The sequence below is a fragment of the Talpa occidentalis genome, unplaced genomic scaffold (assembly GCF_014898055.3).
Source record: "Talpa occidentalis isolate TD23 unplaced genomic scaffold, MPIMG_talOcc4v2.1 talOcc4.10, whole genome shotgun sequence".
Classification (NCBI taxonomy): domain Eukaryota; kingdom Metazoa; phylum Chordata; class Mammalia; order Eulipotyphla; family Talpidae; genus Talpa; species Talpa occidentalis.
Window position 1 is genome coordinate 32,305,978 of NW_023600993.1, and position 23,837 is coordinate 32,329,814.

Sequence of the window (23,837 nt, forward strand, 5' to 3'; positions counted from 1 at the left end):
AACCCATAAATGAAGTAGTTATGCTGGTGGGATGGAGGCTGTGCCTGGATCCCACAGCATGGACTTTATAACAATGGCTCACTGAACTGTTGATGAATGCCCAAATGTGGCAGCAGGAATTTGCACTGAGCCCTTGATACACTGCTATCATTCTAGAACAGTCAAGTGTTACCAGTGATTATATTGGGTCTCTTTTACTCTGGAAGGAGCAGTGATTCATCTTTATTAGAACTGACATGCATTTCAAGCATGGGTTTTACCTGACCTGTCCATTCTGCTTCTGCCAGTACCACTTTTTTTTTTTCCCATAAATAGGGGAGAGCAGGAATGCAGTCCCTCATTACCACAAATTACACAGTTGAGTTTCCTACATTTGGGGAATCTCAGGGTTCAGCAAAACCAGAGTGCAATGGGGGAGCCTCACCCTGGGAAAACCACATTCTTGATCATTATCTCCCCTACCAGGTAAGTGTTGCCAGCACCATGTATCTGAGGGCTCATATGGGATCCTGACTACATCATCTCAAAGATGTTAGTTTCTCTCTCACCTGAGAGGGGGAGGTCTGGTTGATCTTGCTAGGAAAGCAATGTTAACCAGAAAAAATGCTGGCTGAGGTGAGGGAAAATTAGTAGTGCCTCAAGGTCCCCAGTAGGATTTAGCCCCTCACTGTCTTAATTCCTTAGTATCCCACAGGAGTTCCTGGAATCACAACATGCACTGAATGGTAGGATCTGCTTATGGGACAACCCAAGTAAGCCCCTTTGCAGCAGGGCTAGCATGTGGTCCTTCCCATGCACCTAGCTGAAATCCTGATATGTTTCTCCCACTGTTAAAGGACACACGAGTTTGGTCTGCTATGCTATTTCTTGCTAGGGAGACACATGCTGACCCTTGGTGATTAGTTTCTTTTCTAATTGCTCATGAAAATCCATTTAATAAGCTATTAATTCAATAGTAGGCTCATTGTTATATATTTTTTAAAAATATGAAGCATTTTCTGAGACAGGAGCGATCCCCTGACAGAGACAGAGGGACAGGACTCATGGACAGAACTTTGCTGCCCCATCATCTTTATTGGGCTGGTAGATAAGAGATTAAATAAATCTGACTCTAGGCTCAGGTACCTGCTTGCCATAAATTTTCTCCACCCATAGTGTTTTGTACTAATCTCCACCCCCCCCACCCCCCCCCCCACCCCCCCCCCCCCCCCCCCCCCCGCCGCCCACCGCCCCGCCCGCCCCAGCCTGTGTATTCCTGAGCTATCTCTTTACAGCTTATCAAGTTAGCCTGTCAAAGAAGGGAGCAACAGACCTGAGACCAGACCAGGTCAAAGCGGAGCTGCGGGCACAGTTTCCATGAGACATTACCCGCGAGATGGCCATGAGCCCGCAGCCCTCTGAGCTCAGCTGAGGGGTGCTCATGCTTAGCAACAAGATGGACCACACCCAGATGGACAAATGGACTTCAGCCAAGTCCATTCTCCTTACTTTCTGAGCCAATGAAGTTTAATTCCTTTGCTCTCAAACACTATATAGACCCCAAGCCCTGGCAGCTCAGAGTCTCTCATGCCCAGAGATGTCCCCAGGGAGCTCTTTCTTGCTCTCTGAAAGTGGTTTGAAAATTATTTGGTTTAAATACTATTGTCTAAATACTACATTTTATGTAAATACTAATACTTCACTGAGATGGGTTTTGTTTCTAGAAGACTTATGTGACCGAAATCATGTCTCTAATGGCCAAGCTTTAGAATATAAGGATTTACAAATAAGCAGAAGGAAACCATTAATACTAAATGTTTACAATCCAATATATATAAAATCACCAATGTATATGAAAGTGATATAAAAGGAATGTTTACATGTGAACATTTCTCTGGACCCTTTTTAGTTGATCAGAGTGATAATAACAAATAGCAAAGAATTCATCAAATAGGATTACAATTCAATGTAGAGCATGTTTTCCTTGTAGAGTGACATACGACACAACAGGTGCTCAGAAACATTTATTTGCTATAGACTCAGCATGTCATATATAATAAAAAATGAACACTTAAATGTTGAACAGGAAAAATAACAAAAATCCTTTATATTTTACTTTTGTCCACAAATGCTTTAAGTCATAGCTTAGAGGGAGCCTTGTATTTTTAAGGGGAACCAAGGCTCCACTACAAAAGCCACCAATGCCCAGACTGTCTGTCCAGTTAGCATACTGACAGCGCCTCCAAGGCTGGAGCCACCATTCTTAGAGACCTAAAATATATAGACATACCTACAATAAAAGGATTTTTTTTCTCTGTTAAATGAGATAAATCTTCAATCTACTCAAAAAATAAAAATTTAAAGCTCATACATGAAGACATAAATTAAAAACAAAACATACGGTGATGAAACTAGAACACAAGATGTATTTTGTATATGAAAGAATCATCATGTTGATTTATGCCAACGGTTATTATATTTGTTTAATCTTGTATAGTTAGGTTTTCAGGTTTCAGAAATCTTTCAGAATGTTTACTGAACTGGAACACATTATAAAGAATATTTTAAAATTGCTATCAAAGACAGTAAGTTGAAATTCTAATCAGGAATAGAGGTTTCCCAACATACCTTCCTCTGTCCCTATGAGCAGCAAACTAAGAAAAGTGTAGGGAGAAAATAATTAAATGTCTGAAGGATACACTAGCCATTTAATCAAGAGTGCAGTTCTGAATTTTACAGAATATCCTCGTCCATAAATATGTATCAGGTTTCTGGACAGTATCACATTTGCACTAAAGAAACATGGGGTCAGACCAGAATCCTCAGTGAATGTTCTCGAAGGACACAGAAGCTAATTTGTGACCTCGGTAGTGAGAGGTAGGTGAAGAAAGAATATGCAGTACATGTTGGCTTATTGGATTTCCCCCCTCCTTTCTGTGAGTCATTCATCCTTTAAAGACCGTCTTCTCTGTTCTTTTAGGGAGAAATTATCTTAGCCTTTATCATTTGTTCCTTCAATATTTTAACATAAAGACTACAAAAAAAATCCCAACAAATTCAAGGCTAATATTAAAAGCTTGAGTGAAAATAAGGAGCCTTACCCTCTAATCAGTAAACTCTTCTCTGGAAATAAAATCTTCCTTTGCGTAAGTGGAGTGACCTATCCTAGTAGACACCATTTAGGGTTTGACATTCCCCTATCCTATCCTAATAGACCTATCCTAGTAGACCTCATTTGGGGGTTGACATTCTACTTTTGAGAGCAGGAATAGCTACTTAATAAATAACATATTACAAGTAAGCCTTCATTCTGAGGCACTTGCTGCTTTCTGGATTTCATTTATCCTTATAGGATTTTGTTGTGTTACACGGCTGCAAATATGATACTCAATATCTAATGATTTACCCATAATCACTCAGGAAAAAGCAGAATCAATGGAAATTGAAACAAAACTTTCTGAAAATGGAATTACTATATATGCATAAAAATAAACTATAACCAAAAGTTGAGTCTGAGAACTGGTGACTGATTATATGTTGAATGTAAGTCTTTTAAAGAATGCTCTTATTTAATTAAAAAGAATATTCTGGAAAGTAACATAAAGGTTATTGTAAATTCAGTACTTTCTGGATCTGACTTCTCCATCAGATGGATGGATTTGACTTCTCCATCAGAAATACAGACTGGTGGTAAGTTGTGCTGCAAAAAGTTTCTGGGCCTCCTCTGATAAACATGGCATTTGTATAGAAACAGAGGAAGTTAAGTGAATCCTCACGTTCACTGTTAATTTTCCTAATAATTAATAAAAATGTTGCCTGTAAGAGGTGGTATTCACATTTTCAGTAAATTAATACTTTTTAGATGATCAAATAGAGAAAATTAATTTAGATTTTATTTTTAAAAATAGGGCTTTTTAAATAATAACTGTCTTTAATAATTATTTAATGTTTACCCTGGGGAATGCACAAGGATAGATGTTTAATATTCATTAAAAAGGTATAGTCTTTATACCAGTGCAAAAGGCTATGACTCTTCTTTCCACTCTGAAAATCTCTTCTTTGCTATGAAGAATTGTCTCTGCAGAGGAACTAAGATGGGGCACTTGGCAGAGAGGGGTTTGGGATGACTGGCCAGAATCAGTATGTTTTCTTCTCAATTAGGCAACTGAAAATAGGAACTTTAGTTCTAAATATTAGAAGCAATGTCTAAATATTAGAAAAATAAAGAGTGAATATAACAAACTGCTTCGAAATACATGCCTGAAGTTGAAAAACAGCTTGTATTTCATGTTGTGCAGCTTCCAGGTGAAATCAACTTTTTTAATCTTCAGGTTCATATCTGGGAAGACAGAAATTCAGAACACAATGTCATGATACTTTTTGTTGCTGCTGCTACCAAATGAATTTTACCTGAAACATCTCCGATGTTAACTATCAATGTTGCCCATTTCACCTAAAACCACTGCTCTTGTGGAAGTCAGATACATCCAAGGCGTATGCTGGTGACCTAGAGAGGATCCCTGCAGCAGGTGGGAGAGCAGAAGACAGCTGGGACACCTTCAGACCATGTCTCTAGTGGGCATTTAGTTCCGGGATAGCTTGGTAAGAAATTCAGTAACTATCCAGATTGTCACAAACACCTTATATATGAGTAAAGGGTTAACAAACCCACTTCTCTAAGGATAAATTTGATCGTGATCCTAGGTCTGTTCAAGAACCTTGATGAAGGCATGTCAGCTAGTTCCCAGCCAAAAACCATTGATGACAAAAATGACTGATTGATAGACTGTATCTGAATCAGGAAGACTTAAAAAACTTTAACTACGTGGTGGGATCTATGGATTTAGGCTTCCCTCTGGGCAGTGAGTTCTTATGACTGGCCATGTCCTCATGTGGGCAGTATGTGGCCACACAGAGGTAGCGGCATACATGGAATAGGACTTCTAGGCCACACTGGCTACGGCACTGGCCTTTGTGAATCTCATTCTCTCAAACCTTGAGGGCACAGCATGACTGGGTGTTGACTCCTGCCAGGTTACCACCACCAAGGAGAAATGCCTAGTGCTGCCCTTCGAGTTTGCTGTAATTCTCATTCAATATCCTGTTAAGTAAACCCTTTGCCCAGAGCAATGTATTGTAGTTATGTGTAGCTGAACCTAAAAAGAAGCCCTGTGGGTGTTGCCAACGAGGCTGGGCCAGCGCTCTCCTGCTTTTCGTAAATGCAGACTTCTGGACATGACAGAGCAACCACCTGCTGGCCTGACCTCTCTGGACACACGCTTAGATTTAATGAGAAACAAACACCAGCCCAGTGGGGAGAAAAATCTGAGAGGCATGATCAGCATGGCTTACTTTGCCAGTCTCTTTCTCAGGTCTTTGATTTGGTCATTCTTCTTGGTGAGAATCTCTTTCATGTTTCGATAAGCTGCTGTTTGTTGGAATTTCTTCTCTAATTCCTATGTAGTGAAAAAAATAGTCAGCCCATTACTAAGAAATAGTTAAGGAAAGAAAGAACAATTTTGATGAAAATGTATATTTTTACTCTAATTTTATTAATATTCTGCTTATATTTTCTAATTTCTTTTAAAAATCTACTTATATAAAATCAAGACTATCAAAGAATATTCATTCAAATGAGAAGCCAATAAAACAGTAACATTTTCCCAAGTAAAGTGTTAGCAAATAACTCCCAACAGACTATTCCTTAGATACAGGAAATCTACTTGACATAGTAAATTGATTTTTAGGTCAAATTCGCATATATTTTACTGAAATTCAAAGTAATATGCCTTGGAAAAGGATTTTTAATTAAAATTTTAGTGCCCATGTTCGTAAGAATCTAATCCCTAAAGCAAGAACTCAGTTCTCAACATACTTCATATAAATTAAGAACATGGCATATAATACTGTAAGAAAAAGCCACCTACCTCTTTGGCAGGCCGGAGGAGAGACAAGCAGGCAGTGCAAATGGGGGTGCAGGGCAGCGGATATAAACCATCTATGGAGGGACATTGTACCACAGCCAGGAAGGAATGGGCATTTTTGTGTTTTTAATGATCACAGATATCTTAGTTCCAAAAATGGAAAAGTCCCAGGGCCCAGAAATGATAAATCTTTCTGACATACACCTTGAGAAAAGGTAAGGTGAACCTGCATTTCCCTGTGACACCTGATCCTCTCTCTTTTCTGTATCCCTTAATTGGACAGGAAAACACAAGTCTGACCTTTTCAGCCATGCTCAGCTGGTCCTGAACCCTGAGTAGGTCGTGCTTAGCTGTTGCTAAATTCTCCTCCAGGGACTTCTGGTTTTGTGTCTTGTCATTAAGTGTCTTCTGAAACTCACTCTTTAGAGCAGCAACTGTATTTTCCAAGTGACTCAAGTCTTGAGCTTGTACAGAATCCTATAAGGAACATATGTCAACATAATTTCACGTTGGCATCCTGGATAGTAACTGTTTGAGCATGGTGACTCAGTTTTACAGGAGATATAAACAAACACTGTGTACTAGTGTGCACACCGGCCTCCCTCATCAGCCTGGGTGAGCACCAGGTCTTCGAGGGTCGCCACACTCCCAGTTGCCCCTCAGTTCTCTGTGCTGGGTGCCCTGCACACAGCAGACACCAGTGTGACTTAGGAACTGCTAGAGATGAGATCCTAAATCCCACAAGGCTGTGTGTCCCCGAGTTGGGATGACAAGTAGGTTTCATTTTAAAAAGTCAAGTTAAAAAAAAAAATTCTGGTAGAGAATTCTGAATGATAAAAATAATAAAATTATTGGGTTGTCAGGGAAGTCATGACATTTTTCTTTGAAAAAATGAAAAACAGAAAAAAATGCATCATGAGTTTTCTGACAACCCAATAATAAAGTTTATATCAAATAGTACATATTTAATCATTATTTATAATCAACTATTATGAGATCCTAAGCAATGCTTACTGATTACATGGACTGCTAACTTGGTAAAATTTGAAGTTTTGTATATTTGTGTGATATGCACATCTGTGCACTTTGTCAGCAGAGATAAGCAACTGGATATTCAGTCTACCCAAATCTTGTTTTTAACCTGATAAAATTTGTAAAAGGAAAACAGGACTGTATTAATAAGAAAGGAAAATGGTCTATAATTATTCAATATGAGAATGAAGCTATTTACAACAGAAAAATTCCTTACTCCTCTTTGGCAATCTGGTCTTTAAAAACGATTTTACTTCACCGCAACTAGTGTAGGCATGTATCATTTTGTTTTTCCAGAATTTTAAAAGTAAAACTGGAGCAAAATCCAAAATGGCTTTTAAAACAAATTCATCATCTAAAATGTTTGCAATTAAACTGGTCTAACCACTTTAGAAAGCTGTGTGGAGGACCCTCAAATTACTAAAAATGAATCTACTCCATGACCCAGCAATTCCACACCTAGGTATCTACTTAAAGGATGCAAAAACATTAATTTGAAAGGAAATCTGCACCCCTATATTTATTGCAGTGCTATTTATAATAGCCAAGATATGGAAACAACCTAAATGCCCCAAAACAGAAGAATGGGTCAAGAAGATGTAGCATATATACACAATGGACTACTACTCAGCAATCCAAAAAGATAAACTCATGCCATTTACAACAACATGGATGGAGCTGGAAGGGATTTTGCTCAGTGAAATAAGGCAGAAGGAAAAAGAAAAATATCAAATGATATCATTTATAGGAGGAATATAGAGAAACTCAACAAAGGGTCAAAAAAAAAAAAAACAAAAAAAAAAACCAAAAAGACAAAACTTGTAGGCAATTATAGATCTGAGGCTATTCTAGTCTTTCTATTTTTGTATGTTTCAAATTTTCCATAGAAAAAGTATAACAACAGCCTAATGAAGTAGGCATGGGGATTGTTTAGTACACATTTCCAACCATAATGTAACTGTAGAAAAGCCAGGGCTGCACTGAAAATTCCTTGAATGAATGAGTGGGTGGGCTGCCGTAAAATCCTATCGCAATGCCCACGCCCAGATCACAGGGCTCTCTGGAAGGGCTGGGGAGGCAGAGCTGTGCACTGGTGGCTGGCAGCAGGTGGGGCCACCTCAGCCTTTCTACTAAGACCAGCCCAGAGAAGGGGGACACTGGATTTCATTGTGACACAAAAGTGCCACTGGATATGGATGGCTTTGAAGATTCACGACCAATAAATTCATTCCACTTTGTCACACTGAGTGAAGGAAAGCTTAATAATGAGAATTGTATTATAAAGCCCAGCTACAAATGCAATGAACTAAAAGCTCTTCCTGTCTCCAGTACCTTTTTCCCCATTATAACTGGGATGTCAAAGTGAAAGGGGGAAAAAACTTGAAAAATAAATGTAAGAGTCTCTGGGGAGGGGAGGCAGGTGAGCTGCCGGTTTGACAGAGGGGAGGGCCCGGCTCTCCCCTGGCTTTTCCTAGACAAGGATGCAGGACAACAGGGCCAACCCTCTCAAGGAGTGGTGGGGAGGGGCACAGCAAACAGTAGTTAAGACTTGATATTAAGAATAGAACTTTATTCTATTTAGAAAATGTAAAAAAGATAGCAAAAACTTCTTTTACCTTTGGGTCTCCTTGATCAAGCTGTAAGTCCCGCAGAGCTTTTTCCAGCTTTGACTTCTCATCCAGTGCACTGGTAGCCTGTGATGGAGTTTACACAAAACACTCAGTATTTTCAGTCTGCATGAAACTCTTTCAACGTTTTGCTCAAGTATTCCTCACTTACCTGTATTTCAATGGTCTTCAGCCTTGACTTCAACTTCTCATTCTCTTCTTGAAGTCTTAAAATTTCCTTTGTGAGTAAATTCAGGTTTCAGTAACACACAAATATTCTTAACACTTGAAATCATTTCACTTAAACTTTTAATCTTTAAACTAAACTTAAATCACACAGTTGCTTAAATATGTGCATGCCCTGGTGGGAACTCCCAACTTCGCCCAGCCCACCAACCTCAACACTTGTGAGTCATCTAGCTCTGAGACTTCTATTTCCTTCTCTCGGTCTTACACTCTCTTCATCCCTCACTTTCTCTTTCCAAAGCCCCTCTTCTCTGCTGCCTCCCACCTGACTGATACTGCAACTTTGGGGTCTATTTTGGCCTCCCACGCACACTGCCATATATCTTAAAAGCCCAATCTTCATTAGTTCAACACCTTGTGCCCATGCCGCTAAATGGTTCCACGCAGAGGTCAAACACTTGAACTTAAGCAGCTCTGCCACGAGAGTCACCTGTCAGTCAAGTCTTATTTCTTGCTATCCTCCAACACACGTCAGCCCAGTCAGAAAACATTGTACTCCGAGTCACGCCCTCTTCTTTCTGCGCCCTGCCTTCCATGGCCCCTTTCTCTTCCCTCTGACAAAAACTAATCTCTCTTGACCCTTCAGCCCCACTCAGGCACTGTTGTGTCCAAGAGCCTGTCCTCACTGCCCTCACTACCCCCACGTGGAATGTGTCTGTTACTCTAAGGCACCTGTGACAGAGATTAGGATCATCCTGTCAGTTTCTAGAATGTCAGTTCTCCCTTCCCAGTAAGACCATCTGGTTTTCAAAGGAAGAAGGGCAGATACTATACTGCTTTTAATCTAAAATGAAGTAGCATAATGTTGAGAATTACAGGAGTCATGAAAAAAAAGTCTGAATGTTGGTAATTTAGTCTTACAAACTTCGTAATAAAAAAATCCCTTCAGTGTTACCACAGATCATAAACCTCAACTCTCCATCCTCTTCACGTCACCATGAAAAGGTGTAGCCAGGCTGCTTTAGACCCTCTCCTGGCCCATCTGGATCATAAAGTAAAAGCTACTATGGCGGACACTTACTCTCAGGGGCCCAAAGCCTGAATCAACCTCCTCCCACCTCAGTTTCTCTCTCTCGGAGTAGTGCAGGGGTGAGCACAGAGTAAGAGGGTTTGCCATTTCTCAAAATGATGACATTACCTTGTTTAGGAGTTCTGCTGTGCCGCTTTCATTAAGTGGAGCAAGTTTTGGCTTTATGACTTCTATGATGGGCTGAAAGGAAAGAAACCAAACTGAACTCACCACAGAATACATCATGAGTAGTCACTGGACACTTGACTCTCTAAGTGGAAGACACTGTAAATATATCCACTGGGATGTCAGTGCTACAAGTGCAGTAATTTTTGATGGTTTGATTCTCTGCTTCCTCCTAGTGCCCAGGACAGTGCCTGGCCCACAGTGCCCAATATAAGCTAGAGATAAAAATGACAGCTGTCCTCCCCATATCTATTAAAAAATAATATAGATGAGAGGGGAAGGAGGGAAGAAAGGATGGAGGGAGGACATTCAAAGCCAGAACAGGTACAGATCCGAGCATCTAGGAGCTGGGATTTTAACCTGTGCGAGCTGAAATAGAGATTTCTGCATGAACCCCAGACTCTGAGAAAGATTGTAGTATTGAAGAGGATTTAGGCAATTACATTACAGTTGAAGAATAGGTTGGCCTGAATATTCTGGCAGTTTAGCAATAGGTATTAAAAACAAAAGAATCTACGTCCTCTGACTCCAAAATTTCTTAGCCAGAAATAAATCTCAAAGAAATCACTGGAAAATTGTTTGGTATGTCTACACACATGGATTGATTTCAGTGGCATTTAACCATACAACACCAGGGGCTATTCATGGTTCATCTGGCCAACGCAATGTTAAGCGGTCATTGTAAATAATGAGAATGATTAAAAAGAAAAGCAGGCAACTATTCTACTGTCTCCATTCGCTAGATGTGGAAAATGAGGCTCAGCCATCTCAGGTAACTCAGAGAGTGATAGAGCTAGGGTATGTGTACAGCGTTAATGGACCCCAAAACTTACCCTCTGCATCATTTCAGTGACGAGTTTATATGGCTGGAATTAGATGGATGGCAGAGATTGTATGCAAAATCACAAACGTGTGTGTGTGTGTGTGTGTGTCTGTGTGTGTGAGATATATTATAGTAGACAAAAAGTTACTTCTAAAACTTTTCTTCTTTGCCTGAAAGTCTAAGAGCAATTTGTGAATTGTGCTTTCAAGTCAAAATGCTTTTCCTTAAGAGTTTTCACTTTAACCTCTGAATGCTGAATGACTTGAGGATTTAAATACTGGGCATTAAGATATGGACTTAGAATGACCAAAAATTACCTTTTTATTTGAAGATGTAAATTCCGCTTTTTCAAATTCTGCAACTTGATCTAATAATTCTCTTGAAGATAAAAGCAAATATGAAAAAATATTATTTAAATAGATTTGCATCATATACAAGAATAAAATCACTGGTATCAAGCGATTATTACACACTAAAGAGAATAGAGCAAGATGGACAAAATTTGACCATATGAAAAATACATCAGTTAACTGATGCTCAAAAATCCAAACCATAGGAACTCAAATTGGAATCTTGCACAGTACCCATATTTTGCACTACTGGGTGTAAAGTTCTTATCTGTAAAATTTATTGCTAGAACCAAACTACAATGTTAATACTTATGCATTCATAGCCAACTTTTCATTTTTGAAGTTCTACTAGGAGATTGTTTTATTATATAATATACATTGGGAGCCAGTAGATGTTCAAGAAAGAAAATTTGATTTGTCTTTTATTTATTTTTAACTTTGAAAAAATTGTATTATCTTATACTGAGGTAACATTGGTTTATAAGCCTGTATGTGATATGATTTGCAGGGTTCACGCCTCTTCAGATGTATGTTGCCACACCACACCCACCAGCCAAACAGCCATAATCCACCACTACGGTCCACGGGGCCCCTTCCCCACCTTCCCTGTCTAGTTGCTTCAATTCTGAAGAAACTGGTTTTAACAGAGAAACCTCAGAAAAATGGAATTTGCTATTATTATCTACTGCAAAAGAGTATCACATCTGCTAAAAAAGAGCTTGATGTATTTTCAAGAAAGACAGATGGCTTAGGGTTAATTATTTTCTTTCATTTGCAAAGGTAAATGAGAGATGTCTAGGCAAAAGCTTACAGAATCACTGGGAGTAACTACTCTTCGAAGCTTCTTAGTAAGTCAGTTTCTCAAAGTTTTCTCCCCCATTACCTACTGACAGTTGGTGAAGTCAAATGTTTTACTTCCTTACTCACAGGTCACCCGCAGTGTGACTAAACACCCCCCAGGAGCTGATGTGCTGAGGCTGTGTTTAAAGACCAGCTCCCAGGGATTTGGGGGCCAGACTCGCCTCATTTCTGGTACGACTTTCCTTAGAATGAATTTCACTTTCACCAACTTTACCATACTTTTTGAAATTAATGAGCTCTTTGATATTGTTTAGATTATGTAACACTTCCTTTCTTTCCTTTTTAAAGACAAGCATATAGTTTCAAAGTTTATTTAGAAATAAACTTCTCTACCCTACTAGTCTGAACTGATGCTACTTTAATTAATTTTTAACTGTTCCATAATCTTTATTTCTTTATCTATTTCTAAAGATGTATTAGACTACCAATCAGATAACGCAGATGTGGAAAAGAAAAATTAATAATGGATTGAACAGCAATTTCATAAATCTTGAAGGCTCTTACAACAACTAAGTACAGCAGTAAGAGAATTCAGAAGAGGATGGTAAATGGCACCTAAGAGCTAAGTCACTAACCAGTTGCTCAGCTGCCACACAACCCAAATATTCTCTTGTGCCAGTCCCCCCAAAAGATGCTGCAAAGACATACATTAACTTTCAAGATCATGTTTGGGTCTCTACTGTCATAACTGTGGATACAGATTTATTACCTGTTTTCAAGTTCAGAGATGTCTGTCTGCAGTTTGAGGTACCATTTCTCAGCCTGTGAGAAAAGCTGCTGCAGGAGTAACACGTTGGTGTAGGCTGTGTTGATGAGCTCAGACTCCACTTCACTGTGGACCACGGCCTGTAACTCATTCAGCACCTCGGAGACTTCATCGATGGTGAAGGTCTCCTCCACCAGCCTGAAAAACAACCCCAATCCAAAGCCTCTGCGTGGGGCCACCCTGGTGGCGCAAGGAGTTATGATGCAACCTATGAAGCTGTCTGCAGCCACTGCAGCACAAGTTCGATCCCTGGCCAGGGAGATGACCCACAAGGCGCAGCAGACCTCTCTTGACTTGCCCGCTGCTCCCCTCAGCAATGTATTTCGGTGGGTCTGCCTGTTCTGCTCCCTACTCTGTCTCTGGTGAATCCTCTTACCCCACCCCCAACACACACACCTCTGGCCTGTACCCCAGTTCTTGTATGCATAAATAAATCTTAAAAAAAAACCAAAAAAAAAAACAAAACCTCTGCATTAACAGCAAAAGCTATTTGCAAAATAAAGCAAAAATAAAGAAAACCACACATGTCATCCAACGGATGAGAGGGTTACAAGTGGAAATCTCTCTGGGAGCTATCTTCATTAATAAAACAGACTGGAAATAATTTACGCTCAAATAATTTTTGATGTCTAGTCTAAAATTCAATTGTGGCTCGTTCTTCAAATATACACATCCTGTGGTACATATACACCATGGAATATTACTCAGCATTCAAAAAAGATAAACACATGCAATTCGCAGCAACATGGATGGCACTGAAAGGGATCATGCTCAGCGAAATAAGCCAGAAAGAAAAAGAAAAATACCGGATGGTCTCACTCATAGCAGGAATCTAGAAAACCTAAATAAGGGACCAGGAAAAAGAATAACTATGAGAAAGAAAATATCAAAATCAACAAACAACTATGAACCAGAGACACTCTATAGGGAGTGGGGGGCGGGAAAGGAGGGATTGGGGTCAAAATAAGGGGGTTGCAATTGTATGGGGAATATAAAAATAAAATTTTAATTAAAAAAACAAATATACACATCCTTTAATACAAGTAACATGTATCAGAAGCATTCTCTAGCTGCCTTTTTCTTCAATTTTTTACTTAGAATTTTTTTCACTCTAAAGTAGTCTCATCACATTTAGTAAAGTCATATTTCAAAAGTCACCTGAAAGGTATAATTTCTCCTTTTTCTATTATTTCTGTAGCATTTTAAGACCTTCTTAAACTATTCATGTTAATAAATACCTATGAGTCAATGAACAGTAAACATATATTGCTTCTCTTAGCATTCTTGAGACCTCCCAAAGGGGAAAAAATACTCATCTTAGTTAAAGTTCCATTGCCCAATGAGCACTCAAAAAAAGAAAAAAGAAAGAAAATCAATTATGGTATTAGAAATTCACTCTCACAGAGAGAAAGTCTGAGTTGGGAGGGAACTTCAGAGCAGTCTTCCTTAATCCCCTCACTTTACAGAAGGGAACAGGGAGGACTGACATACCCACCGCCCGGTTGGGGGCCACTCAATCCCATAATCATTTCCAGCACTCTCAGCACATGTCCAGCAGCTGACTCAAGCTAACAGTATTTGATTTACTTCTTCCTTCCTTTTCCTTCCTTTTCCTTCCCTTCCTTGCCCTCCCACCCTCCCTCCCTCCCTCCCCTCCCTCCCTTCCTTCCAAGATTTATTTATTTTTATGCATATAAGAACTGGGGTACAGGCCAGAAGTGTGGGAGGTAAGAAGATTCAGCAAAGACAGAGCGGGGAACAGAACAGGCAGACCAAGTGAAATACACTGCTGAGGGGAGCAGCGTGCGAGTCAGGGGAGGTCTGCTGCACCATGTGGGTTGCTCCCTGGAGGGCCAGGGATCGAACTAGTGCTGCAGAGGCTGCAGACAGTTTCATAGGTTGCGTCTTAACTCCTGTGCCACCCGGGAGGTCCCTGATTTACTATTCTTTAATGAAAAATTTAGTCCCTCTAAAAAACCCAAAACTTTTAACTATTTTTGTTGAAAGTTCTTATTGAATGTATTAATGAGGTTGCTATAGTCTTTAACAGAGCATATCAAAATTGCTTAAACCTCTTTTTGGGCAGCCCAAGTTGTTATTATGAACAGCAGTTAAGGTACTTGGATGCAGAGTGAGTAATGAAGTACATTCTCTAGTGCTCTCACATCTTGCCAATTAAACTGCTTTTATCTGCTGGGGTCAGGAAACCAGATGATTTAGACTAGTGGGTTAAAGAGACACCATCCACAGCTGATGGTCTCTGCTGCCGAGCCAAGTTCATGGCTTTATGACAGGTAGATGTCTTGTGCAGGCCTTTTTCACTGACATCTTACATGACACTTAAGTGGCCAATATCTGATGCCCAAGTAATCTCATGTCTCATTATTTAGCCTTTTTCTTTGGTTTTCTCTTCATCCTCTAGATAAAACATACATTATCTGTAGACGTCAGTTATCTTCCATTACTGGTCCAACCAAACTAATTATCATCTCCTGCTGCTCATCGGAACTAGTCAGCAAGCTTTTCATGGTTTCTTGCTGTTTTCCCCTCTCTTAATTCTGCAATATATACTGCCTAAGTGTTTTCTTGCTAATAGCCACGTCTTGTAGCTCTAATCTTTTAATTAATAACTCAAGTAATTAAAGATCTAGAATCTTTAATACAGAGTAAGCCAATCATTCACCCACATGGACTTCAATTTCCCGACTGCCTTTCTGAAACTCTGGATTCCCCTAATTATCACAGGGGCGTGCTTGATAATAGATGGCTCCTACCACAGTCCGACTTCTTGGATATTTCTGAGTTTCACATATCACGGGGCTCAGTGGAGCTGCTCTTAGTGAATAACAGGCCGTGACAATACGGGTATGGTTGCAGGGCCTGTGACTGCATCCCCACACTGGCTACCAGAAAGGACGGATGCATGTTCCCTTTAGAGGGCTTCTTTAGATTCTTCACATACCTGCTCTCCTTGAGGTCTTGGAAGCAAGAATCTACAGTTTTGAGTCTCAAGCTTCTTTTTGAACGAGCAAAACGCATATAATTAATAACTTCATTTTGATGGTGCTCATTTAGGCCCAACTCTGCCTGGAAGAGAGAGAATAATCTGTTAGTCTTGACGATGTGTTAAAGGAACCAGTGATGAAAATATACAGAATACCCTATGGTAGAAACTAGATGGCCACCTGTAGGGACAGGAACAGGGCACTGAGCAGGTTTTCTGATCCAGCAGACTGGGGAAAGGAGGAGTCAGAGCCCTCAGTGGCTTTTGTAGGTCTTTTATTTAGATATCCCAGGCATCTGGCAGTCCTCCCAGCCCCCAGCAAATCCTCACTCTATCTGGGCTCTCTCTGGCGTTCTCTCTGCTTCTCTTCTCTCGGCTTCCGTTCGCTCTTGGCTTCTTCCGGCGTCCCCATGACGCCGCCCTTATGAACTCAGTCTCTCAGCCCAGGTGTACCCACTTCAGGTGCCCGCCATCAGGCATGCATTCAGGACCACAGGGTTCCCTCATCTATCCTAATGGCGGGGGCGGGGGGCAGAAAAGCCTGATACTTTTTACCTTACTGTAGAGGCAGAAGGACCACTGACCAGGTTTTCTAGGATCCAGCAGGCCAGGTAAAGAAGGAGTCACAGTCCTCAGTGGTTTTTGCAGGTCCTTTATTGGGATTTACCTGGTACACAGCAAGGGTGTGGTGGGTGCTGGTGCAAGGGTGCTGGTGGGCCGGGAGGCTGGCAGGCCTCACAGCCCCCAGCAAGTCTTCACTCTATCTGGGCTCTCTGGCGTTCTCTGCTTCTTTCTCGGCTTTTGTTCCTTCTTGGCTTCTTCTCGGCTTCTACTGGTGTCCCCATGACGCCGCCCTTAAAAGTACAGTCTTAGCCCAGGTGAATCCCCTCTACCTATGCCCACACCCTACTCCAGGTGCCCGCCATCAGGGAACATTCAGCAAGGATCCATCATCTCTCCTGATGGCGGGAGGGCAGAAAAGCCTGACATTTTTCCTTACCCTACACTTACCCTACACCACCAAATTCAGTTCACCTCTTCAAGGTACAGTCACCCATTTGAGGATACCTCCCGGCAATACTTGCAGTCAGGTGAGGCCATGTGCCTACTTCCCAGTAACTGATGTGAGCCTGGGCGGACCTTTGCCACAGCCTGTTTCTGAGATCTGGAGGAGGAGGCAACTTGGCTGAACCAAGCTCAGAACAACTCAACCCTAGGGGTGGGAGGAGTAGTACAATGAAAGGGGTCTGTATCCCTCACTGAACTCAGGGAGCAGCACCGCCCCCCTCACATACCTAACTGAGATGAATGATGAGATGGTTGTTGATGAGTGACATAAACTTTTGTATTCTTTAATCCACAGTTTTTGGGTTTATTTTTGAATTTGTTGCAACTTAAGTTTACTCCATTTAATACAACTCTAATATATTTGGTTTTTGTAGGGTCAGGAATGGGCACTGAGCAGGTTTTCTAGGATCCAGCAGACCGGGTAAAGGAGGAGTCAGAGGCCTCAGTGTTTTTTACAGGTCTTTTATTTAGATTTACCAGGCACATGGCAGGCAGGGGTGCTGGGGGGCCGGGAGGCTCACAGTCCTCCCAGCCCCCAGCAAGTCTTCACTCTATCTGGGCTCTCTAGCGTTCTTTCTGCTTCTATTCTTCTCTCAGCTTCTGTTTGTTCTACTTCTGTCTTGGCTTCGGCTTCTACTGGCGTCCTCATGACGCCACCCTTAAAAGCCCAGTCTTAGCCCAGGTGAATCCTATCTATATATGCCCACACCCTACTCCAGGTGTCCGCTATCAGGCATGCATTCAGGACTGCAAGGATCCATCATCTATCCTGATGGCGGGAGGGCAGAAAAGCCTGACATTTTTTCCTTACCCTACAGTCTACCCCCTCAGGGTTTTCTGCCATATAGTCTTTATCAGTTTCTATATACAAGTCATAAACACATGTCTCCTGGCAATATGAACACTGTAGCCATGGCCCTCAAAAGCAATTGAAATATATCACAATGTAACAAAATACAATAGAACACAAATAAGTCCAGGCAGGTCACCAACCTAGTGGCAAAAGACAATTATTGGTACCAGATGATCCACCACTTCTGCTGCTGAAGGCACTGCTCATACAAGGGAGGGGAAATCACTCGACATCTCTGTCACATGCCAGGAGCCGTCAGGCTTCCTGACCTTCTCTGGCTGTGGTCTTGGCCACAAACCACACACCACATTCACCTCCAGGATGCACTCACTCCTGGATTGGGGATTCTCTACTCTTTGGGGGTAATCGCCCAACCCTCAGGGTTTGTGTCTGCGGTCACTCCAACACTTGGCTTTCATAGCCACCAATGTGACACACAGACCCCTGCACTCAGGCCAACTCATTGCACAAGCACATGGGTCGGGGATCCTTGGATACAAACTCTACATTCAGCTTGGGCTCCACCCCAAGCCACGTTCCCCACCTGTCCCCCAAGGACGGATTCCTCAGCTCCTCACCCTCACTTGACAACAAGCAGGGCATCACCCACAGGTGATTTTACGAGACTCACTGGGCTTCTTCAGCTTACTTAGTGCTTAGCAGCCACTCAGGGTTTCCCAAGCTTAGCATCAGTACCAGCTTTTGCCTTCTCAAAATTGGCTTTTTTCCTCTGCCTAGCTGCTGGGCATACACAGGCTGCTTTTGGCCATCAAGGCCTACTGGCCACCCCCAGATTCTTATCTCCTGGGGTGTACAAACAATAGCATTCTCCCCCAGGGTCCCAAAAACTTAACTTGCAAAGTTCCTCCGCCTTTTGGAGGGATTGTCAGTCCAAATCCATCAGTCAAAGTCCATCAGTCCAAGTCCATTAGGCTTCTTCCTTGTGTCAGCACTGGCAAGCTCTGAATTGTGGTCCTCTTTCTTTCCCCAAAGATTCTGCTGCCTCGGTGGTCTTGGGCTGGTCCTCTTGGGCATCTCCTGCAGGCGAGGTCTCATCCCACAGCTCCCGGACCTTGTCCATCTCCTGTGCTGCCATGACGCCTCCAGCGTTGTCACAGGCAAACACAGTCTGTTACTCCTTAGTACCTCCAGGTCTTTGGAGGGCTCCATACCTGTCTGCATGGATCATCCTGCCAACTACGCCAATTGTAGGGGCAGGATTGGACACAGTGCAGGTTTTCTGATCCAGTAGATGGGGTAAAGGAGGAGTCCTGGAGCTCTCAGTGGCTTTTGCAGGTCTTTTATTTATTTAGATTTACCAGGCATATGGCAGGCAAGGGTGCTAGGGGGCTGGGAGGCTGGTAGTCCTCCCAACCCCCAGCAAGTCTTCACTCTATCTGGGCTCTCTGGTGTTCTTTCTGCTTCTCTTCTTCTCTTGGCTTCTGCTTATTCTACTTCTGTCTAGGCTTTGGCTTCCACTGGCGTCCTCATGATGCCACCCTTAAAAGCCCAGTCTTAGCCCAGGTGACTCCTATCTACATATGCCCACACCCTATTCCATGTGTCCGCCATCAGGCATGCATTCAAGACCGCAAGGATCCATCATCTATCCTAATGGTGGGAGGGCAGAAAAGCCTGACATTTTTCCTTACCCTACAGTTTTGAATAGCCATTAATTGGTCTTTATTTTAAATCATTTGAGAGCTTGATAACTATGAGTTAGAAATTAGCAATGTTCTTTCTCATTTTGTAGAAACACTGAAAAGAAACAAATGACAGCAGCTAACGGAGGGAACTAAGTAAGTCAGAATTATCTTTACATTAAGAATAACACTGGTTCATAGCCTTTTTGTAGGAGATAAAGGCCTAACTTCCAAGCCTCCTGTTCAGGCTTAGCTCTAACTCAGCACAGGGGGCTGCCTCTGACACTGTGGAGGCCTCACCAAGTATTTTTTCCCTGACAGTGTTTTTAATATGTTTAGATGTCAAAGTTTAAAAATTTAAGAATTATGCAAGATATCATGATGCTCTTTAGTGTTTATTTATCTAGCAGACTCATGTTTCAAAACAACCAGTTGACATATTCTGCCCAATGTGAACTGACATATCTGAGGTATGCACTTACCTTAAATTCCATGACTCTGCCTTATATGATTAATCTGGTAATTAATATTTCACCTTAGAGGCTAGACAACATGAAAGGAAAATTTTTCTTATGTTTTAGTTTACACTGATTATTATCAACTCTTTGAATTAATGTCAAACATTAGAAATAACAGTAATGATTAACAGTTAAGTCATTCAAAGGTTATAATGTGCCAGGAATAAGCTCCTTTAATTCTCAATGCAATCCTATGAATGAGGTAATATCATTTCTAATTTAAAGACAGAAAACTAAAGTGTAGAGAGGAAGTTTTTCCTCAAATACTGAAATGGTAAGTGGAAAGCAGGGATCTGAACCAGACAATTGAACTCCAGAGCCCACACTCAACCCTGCTGTTTCAAATCTTTTTTTGGAATACGGCAGAATTTATAGGTAAGACCATCCCACAACTGAGAAATGCCTAAAACAATGGCGCAATGTTAAAAAAAAAAAAAAAAAGCCATAAACAGAAATTCTCACTCATTCTTCACTGTTTTAAGTAGGACATCTATGCCTACCAGCCCTCCAAACTCCTCAAACCAACCCTGTTTTCCAGGACTCTAATGCAAAAAAACATTTCTAAAGTATGATAACATTTCCTGGCTCTGTTTTCGCTCTTGTTATCCTGATCCTGGCCTAAAAGCACTTTTCCATTCCTATTCAAGAATCCAAATCCTGCCCAATGGTGTGCTGGCAAATGTTTAACAGGTTGGGGGAGGAAGTTTGAAATACTGATTTGTAGCCCTTGTTTATTTTTATGGTGAAAATGCTTTCACCACAGCTGATTTCAAGGTACCAATATAATGTCACTGAGCAGAGGTGAGAAGAAACAGATACAACTGGCTCTCATTAGCCAGTACAAGGATGCTCCAGGACACCCTTCAAGGCCAAACTTGTTTTACAGCCCTGGTGAAGCCTCCCAATATACCCTCCATAAGTCTAGTATATGCCTCCCTCTAAAAACTAGTATATAGCATTTCTGCTACTAATTTGGTACCAATACAGACTGAGCACTACCTTATACTAACTTTTTGTTTTCAGGTGTTGTATCTCCAACTAGACTGTAAGCTCCCAAGGGCATGAATCATTTTGTAAGCTACATTGCTCCTATATAATGTTTTGTGCAGGTGTTCAGTTCATATCTGTTAATTCGTATCAATTCATAACAATTCATATTTGTTCTTGTGTGAAGAAAAGTTAAGATTGTCCTAAGACCAAGAACTTACTCAAATTGAGAAAGAAGATCTTTAAGACCAAAGACAGAGAAGTTCCTTTAAAGTGGATGCGAGTGTAGAAAGGGAGCAAAAATGGGCAGCTAAGTTTATTAGGAGAAGTAGTGCCAGCCCAGGAAAGGGTGTTCACAAACCTTTGCTTCCCCACACACCTGCATACGATATGTGCACAGGTCAAGTCATTAGCAAAAAAAAGAAAAAGGCTGATGTGTGATATAAGTAGACAAAGCATTGGACTAAAAACCAAGTCTAGCTATACAACTGTTACCACGTCACTTAAGTTCATTGACATCATCTGTTAAATTAGAGATCTATATGATCTCTAAATTATTTAAATTCAGTGGGAGCTATCTAAAAAGTGAAAGCAAAATTTAATTTCTTGAGAAATAACTTGTTAATAAAACAATAAAGAATTAAAAACGCAGGTCAAGAATCCTCCCAAAGCACTGCCAAGCATTCTCTTAGAAGGAGAATGAAGTTATCAAAAATAGTTTCTTGTTTCTGACTATGCCCCTAAAATCCATATCCTATGATAAATAAAAGAAAATGCAGTATATTGAGTTCTTAGTATTTTATACTGAGTTCTTACATATATTGTATATATATTGAGCTATTATATATTGAGTTATTATATATTATATATTATATTATATATTGAGTTCTTAGTATTTTAACAGGCACTGTGCTATTTTATATGCATTATTTCATTTATCGTTTTAACAACCCTATCTCAACTATCTGCAATCTACTAAAGAAACTCAGCCTGACTCCAAAGACTCAGCTGTGAAGCAAATTACAGGAAGACAGAACAGAAACAGTGTCAATTTTTCGCTAACATTACCATCACCGTTTTTCAACTTGTTCTTGATCTTTTACAAAAGTCAAGAGAATGAGTAGGTCAACTTCTAAGTTCAAAGAAAGTAGGAACCGATCTATTTTGTTCACAGCTGTACCCTCAGTAGCAAGAGAGTGCCTGGAACATAATGCGGAATTCTGGTTACCAGGGTAGTCAGTAGCCCATTTCAGTGACGTCTCCAAATCCTGGTTGCCTTCCTTTTCTGAACACTTCCATATTGTGCACTATTCTAAGTAAAATTGCTATTTACGTTGATATTGCTATATCAGTGTAAAAGATTAAGCGAATGTGTTTTCAGCATACAGGGAAAGCTGGCCTTTTGGGGAGAGAGAGGGTGTATGTGTGTGTGTGGTGTGTGTGTGTGTGCGCGCGCGCGCGCCGGTTTAAGAGAGAGACAGAGAGAGAAAGAGAGAGAGGTGTGTGTGTTTGCCGGTTTCCCCCAGCTCTCTCCTCACCAGCCCCCACCGACGAGTGACTTGGCCAGGTCATCCCTGGCAGGGTGGTGAGGGATGAAGGGATGTGGCACTCTCCGAAGAGAGGGGGGTTACCTAGGACTATCCCGGAGTTAACGAAGTTAACCGACAGGGCCTCCCCTCCTCAGGGAGGCCTAGGAGCAGGCGCCCACCCACTGCAGGCCACGCCATCACTCCGGCCACCCCGCTCCGGGTCTCTAGTCCCGGCCGCTGTCCTCTGCTCGGCGAGATGTGACGCCAGCGAGCCGGCTACTCACCATGGTGGCGGGCGGAGGTCAGCAGCCTAGAGAGCAGGAGAGGCCGGGTAGAGCCTCGCCAAAGCCGGGATCGTTGAGGGTGGCTGGATCTTAGAAGATGAGCAGGGCGGGCGGGTTGTTTAGAAGCCTCCGGTTGCTAATGGGAACGGAAGCACGTGACCCAGAGTTATGCGCTTTCATTGGTCTTTATGATCACGCGACAGGAAGTTCACTTCAGCCGACGGACTGCCGCAGGCGCATTGGCTCCCAAGGTCAGGAAGTCCCGCCTTCCGCGCCACGCAGACTGTGGCTGGAGGGCGGGGCCACTGTTGTCAACGGCAACGAAGGGGGCGGGCACTAGAGAGGCGTCCCTACTTGGCCCGGGAAAGTAGGCATTGCCAGCTCTGCCAGGTTCCTGGGTAGAGCTCTACCTACCCTCACTCTGTATCCCGCCATTTTGTTTTCTCATATATTCCTGGTGAAAATAATCTCATTTATACCGTTACCCTTAAAACATAAAAAAGTGGGCCTCCCTGGTGGCTCAAGGGGTTAAGCACTACGCTGTGAAGCAATCCGCAGCCTCTGCAGCACGAGTTCAATCCCCGGCCGGCCAGGGAGCAACCCACTTGGCGCAGCAGACCTCTCCTGACTCGCTCGCTGTTCCCCTCAGCAGTGTATTTCAGTCAGTCTGCCTGTTCTGTTCCCCGCTCTGTCTCTGGTGAATCCTCTCACCCTCCCACATCTCTGGCCTGTACCCCAGCTCTTGTATGCGTAAATAAATAAATCTTTAAATATATATATATATAAAAGTGACAGGCGGAGTCAGTGAAAGATCAGTGTTCAAACTATTAGGCCTAGAATCACCAGGGAAGCTTGTTCAACAAATGCCTTCTTGGCTTTGTTAGGGGGAAAAGGATGTCCCAAAGCAAATTCCATATAGGCTTTGTGGACTCCACCCCCACCCCAGGTCAAAGCCAAAGACACTGGGAACTCCAAATCCCATCACCACCAAAGGGAAGGTGGCTGGGACCTGAGGGTGGCGTTAAGCAGCCAGGTGGATACAAAAGGCAGACACGTGGGCTTTGGGGATCCCCCATTTTGGCTCTCCACCAGCTCGAATCGTCAGGCCAGCTCTGAGAGTGACTTTGGGTTTCCAGGTCGTCGGATCGGGTAGGACGCATTAAAGACT

At 42.0% G+C, this 23,837-nt stretch overlaps 1 protein-coding gene and 1 non-coding gene across 6 annotated transcripts; both read right to left on the reverse strand.

The window, feature by feature from the left end:
- Positions 1 to 312: 312 nt before the first annotated feature.
- Positions 313 to 473, reverse strand: LOC119237771 (U1 spliceosomal RNA). The gene has a single exon (XR_005123416.1). It is a non-coding gene; the product is annotated as a U1 spliceosomal RNA (small nuclear RNA).
- A 1,496-nt stretch (positions 474 to 1,969) lies between these two features.
- Positions 1,970 to 22,864, reverse strand: LZTFL1 (leucine zipper transcription factor like 1). Of its 5 annotated transcripts, none has more exons than XM_037527702.2 (10): positions 22,670 to 22,860; positions 15,746 to 15,870; positions 12,727 to 12,921; positions 11,124 to 11,184; positions 9,927 to 9,998; positions 8,715 to 8,780; positions 8,552 to 8,629; positions 6,204 to 6,380; positions 5,332 to 5,435; positions 1,970 to 4,318 (listed from the first exon to the last, which is right to left on the reverse strand). In XM_037527702.2, the coding sequence occupies exons 1-10, from the start codon at positions 22,670 to 22,672 to the stop codon at positions 4,300 to 4,302; spliced, it is 900 nt and encodes a 299-aa protein (XP_037383599.1). In that variant the 5' UTR covers positions 22,673 to 22,860; the 3' UTR covers positions 1,970 to 4,299. The 5 variants fall into 5 exon arrangements, with proteins under 5 accessions (XP_037383599.1, XP_037383625.1, XP_037383616.1 ...); XM_037527728.2 differs by lacking the exon at positions 22,670 to 22,860 and adding an exon at positions 22,488 to 22,506; XM_037527719.2 differs by lacking the exon at positions 22,670 to 22,860 and adding an exon at positions 21,931 to 22,058.
- Between the last annotated feature and the right edge of the window lie 973 nt (positions 22,865 to 23,837).

Coding starts and splice junctions, on each gene's coding strand:
- LZTFL1 (XM_037527702.2), bottom strand. Junction 6,381..8,551: donor TTGATCAAGGAGACCCAAAG/GTAAAAGAAGTT, acceptor TGTTCCTTATAG/GATTCTGTACAAGCTCAAGA. Junction 5,436..6,203: donor AGCTGAGCATGGCTGAAAAG/GTCAGACTTGTG, acceptor TTCACTACATAG/GAATTAGAGAAGAAATTCCA.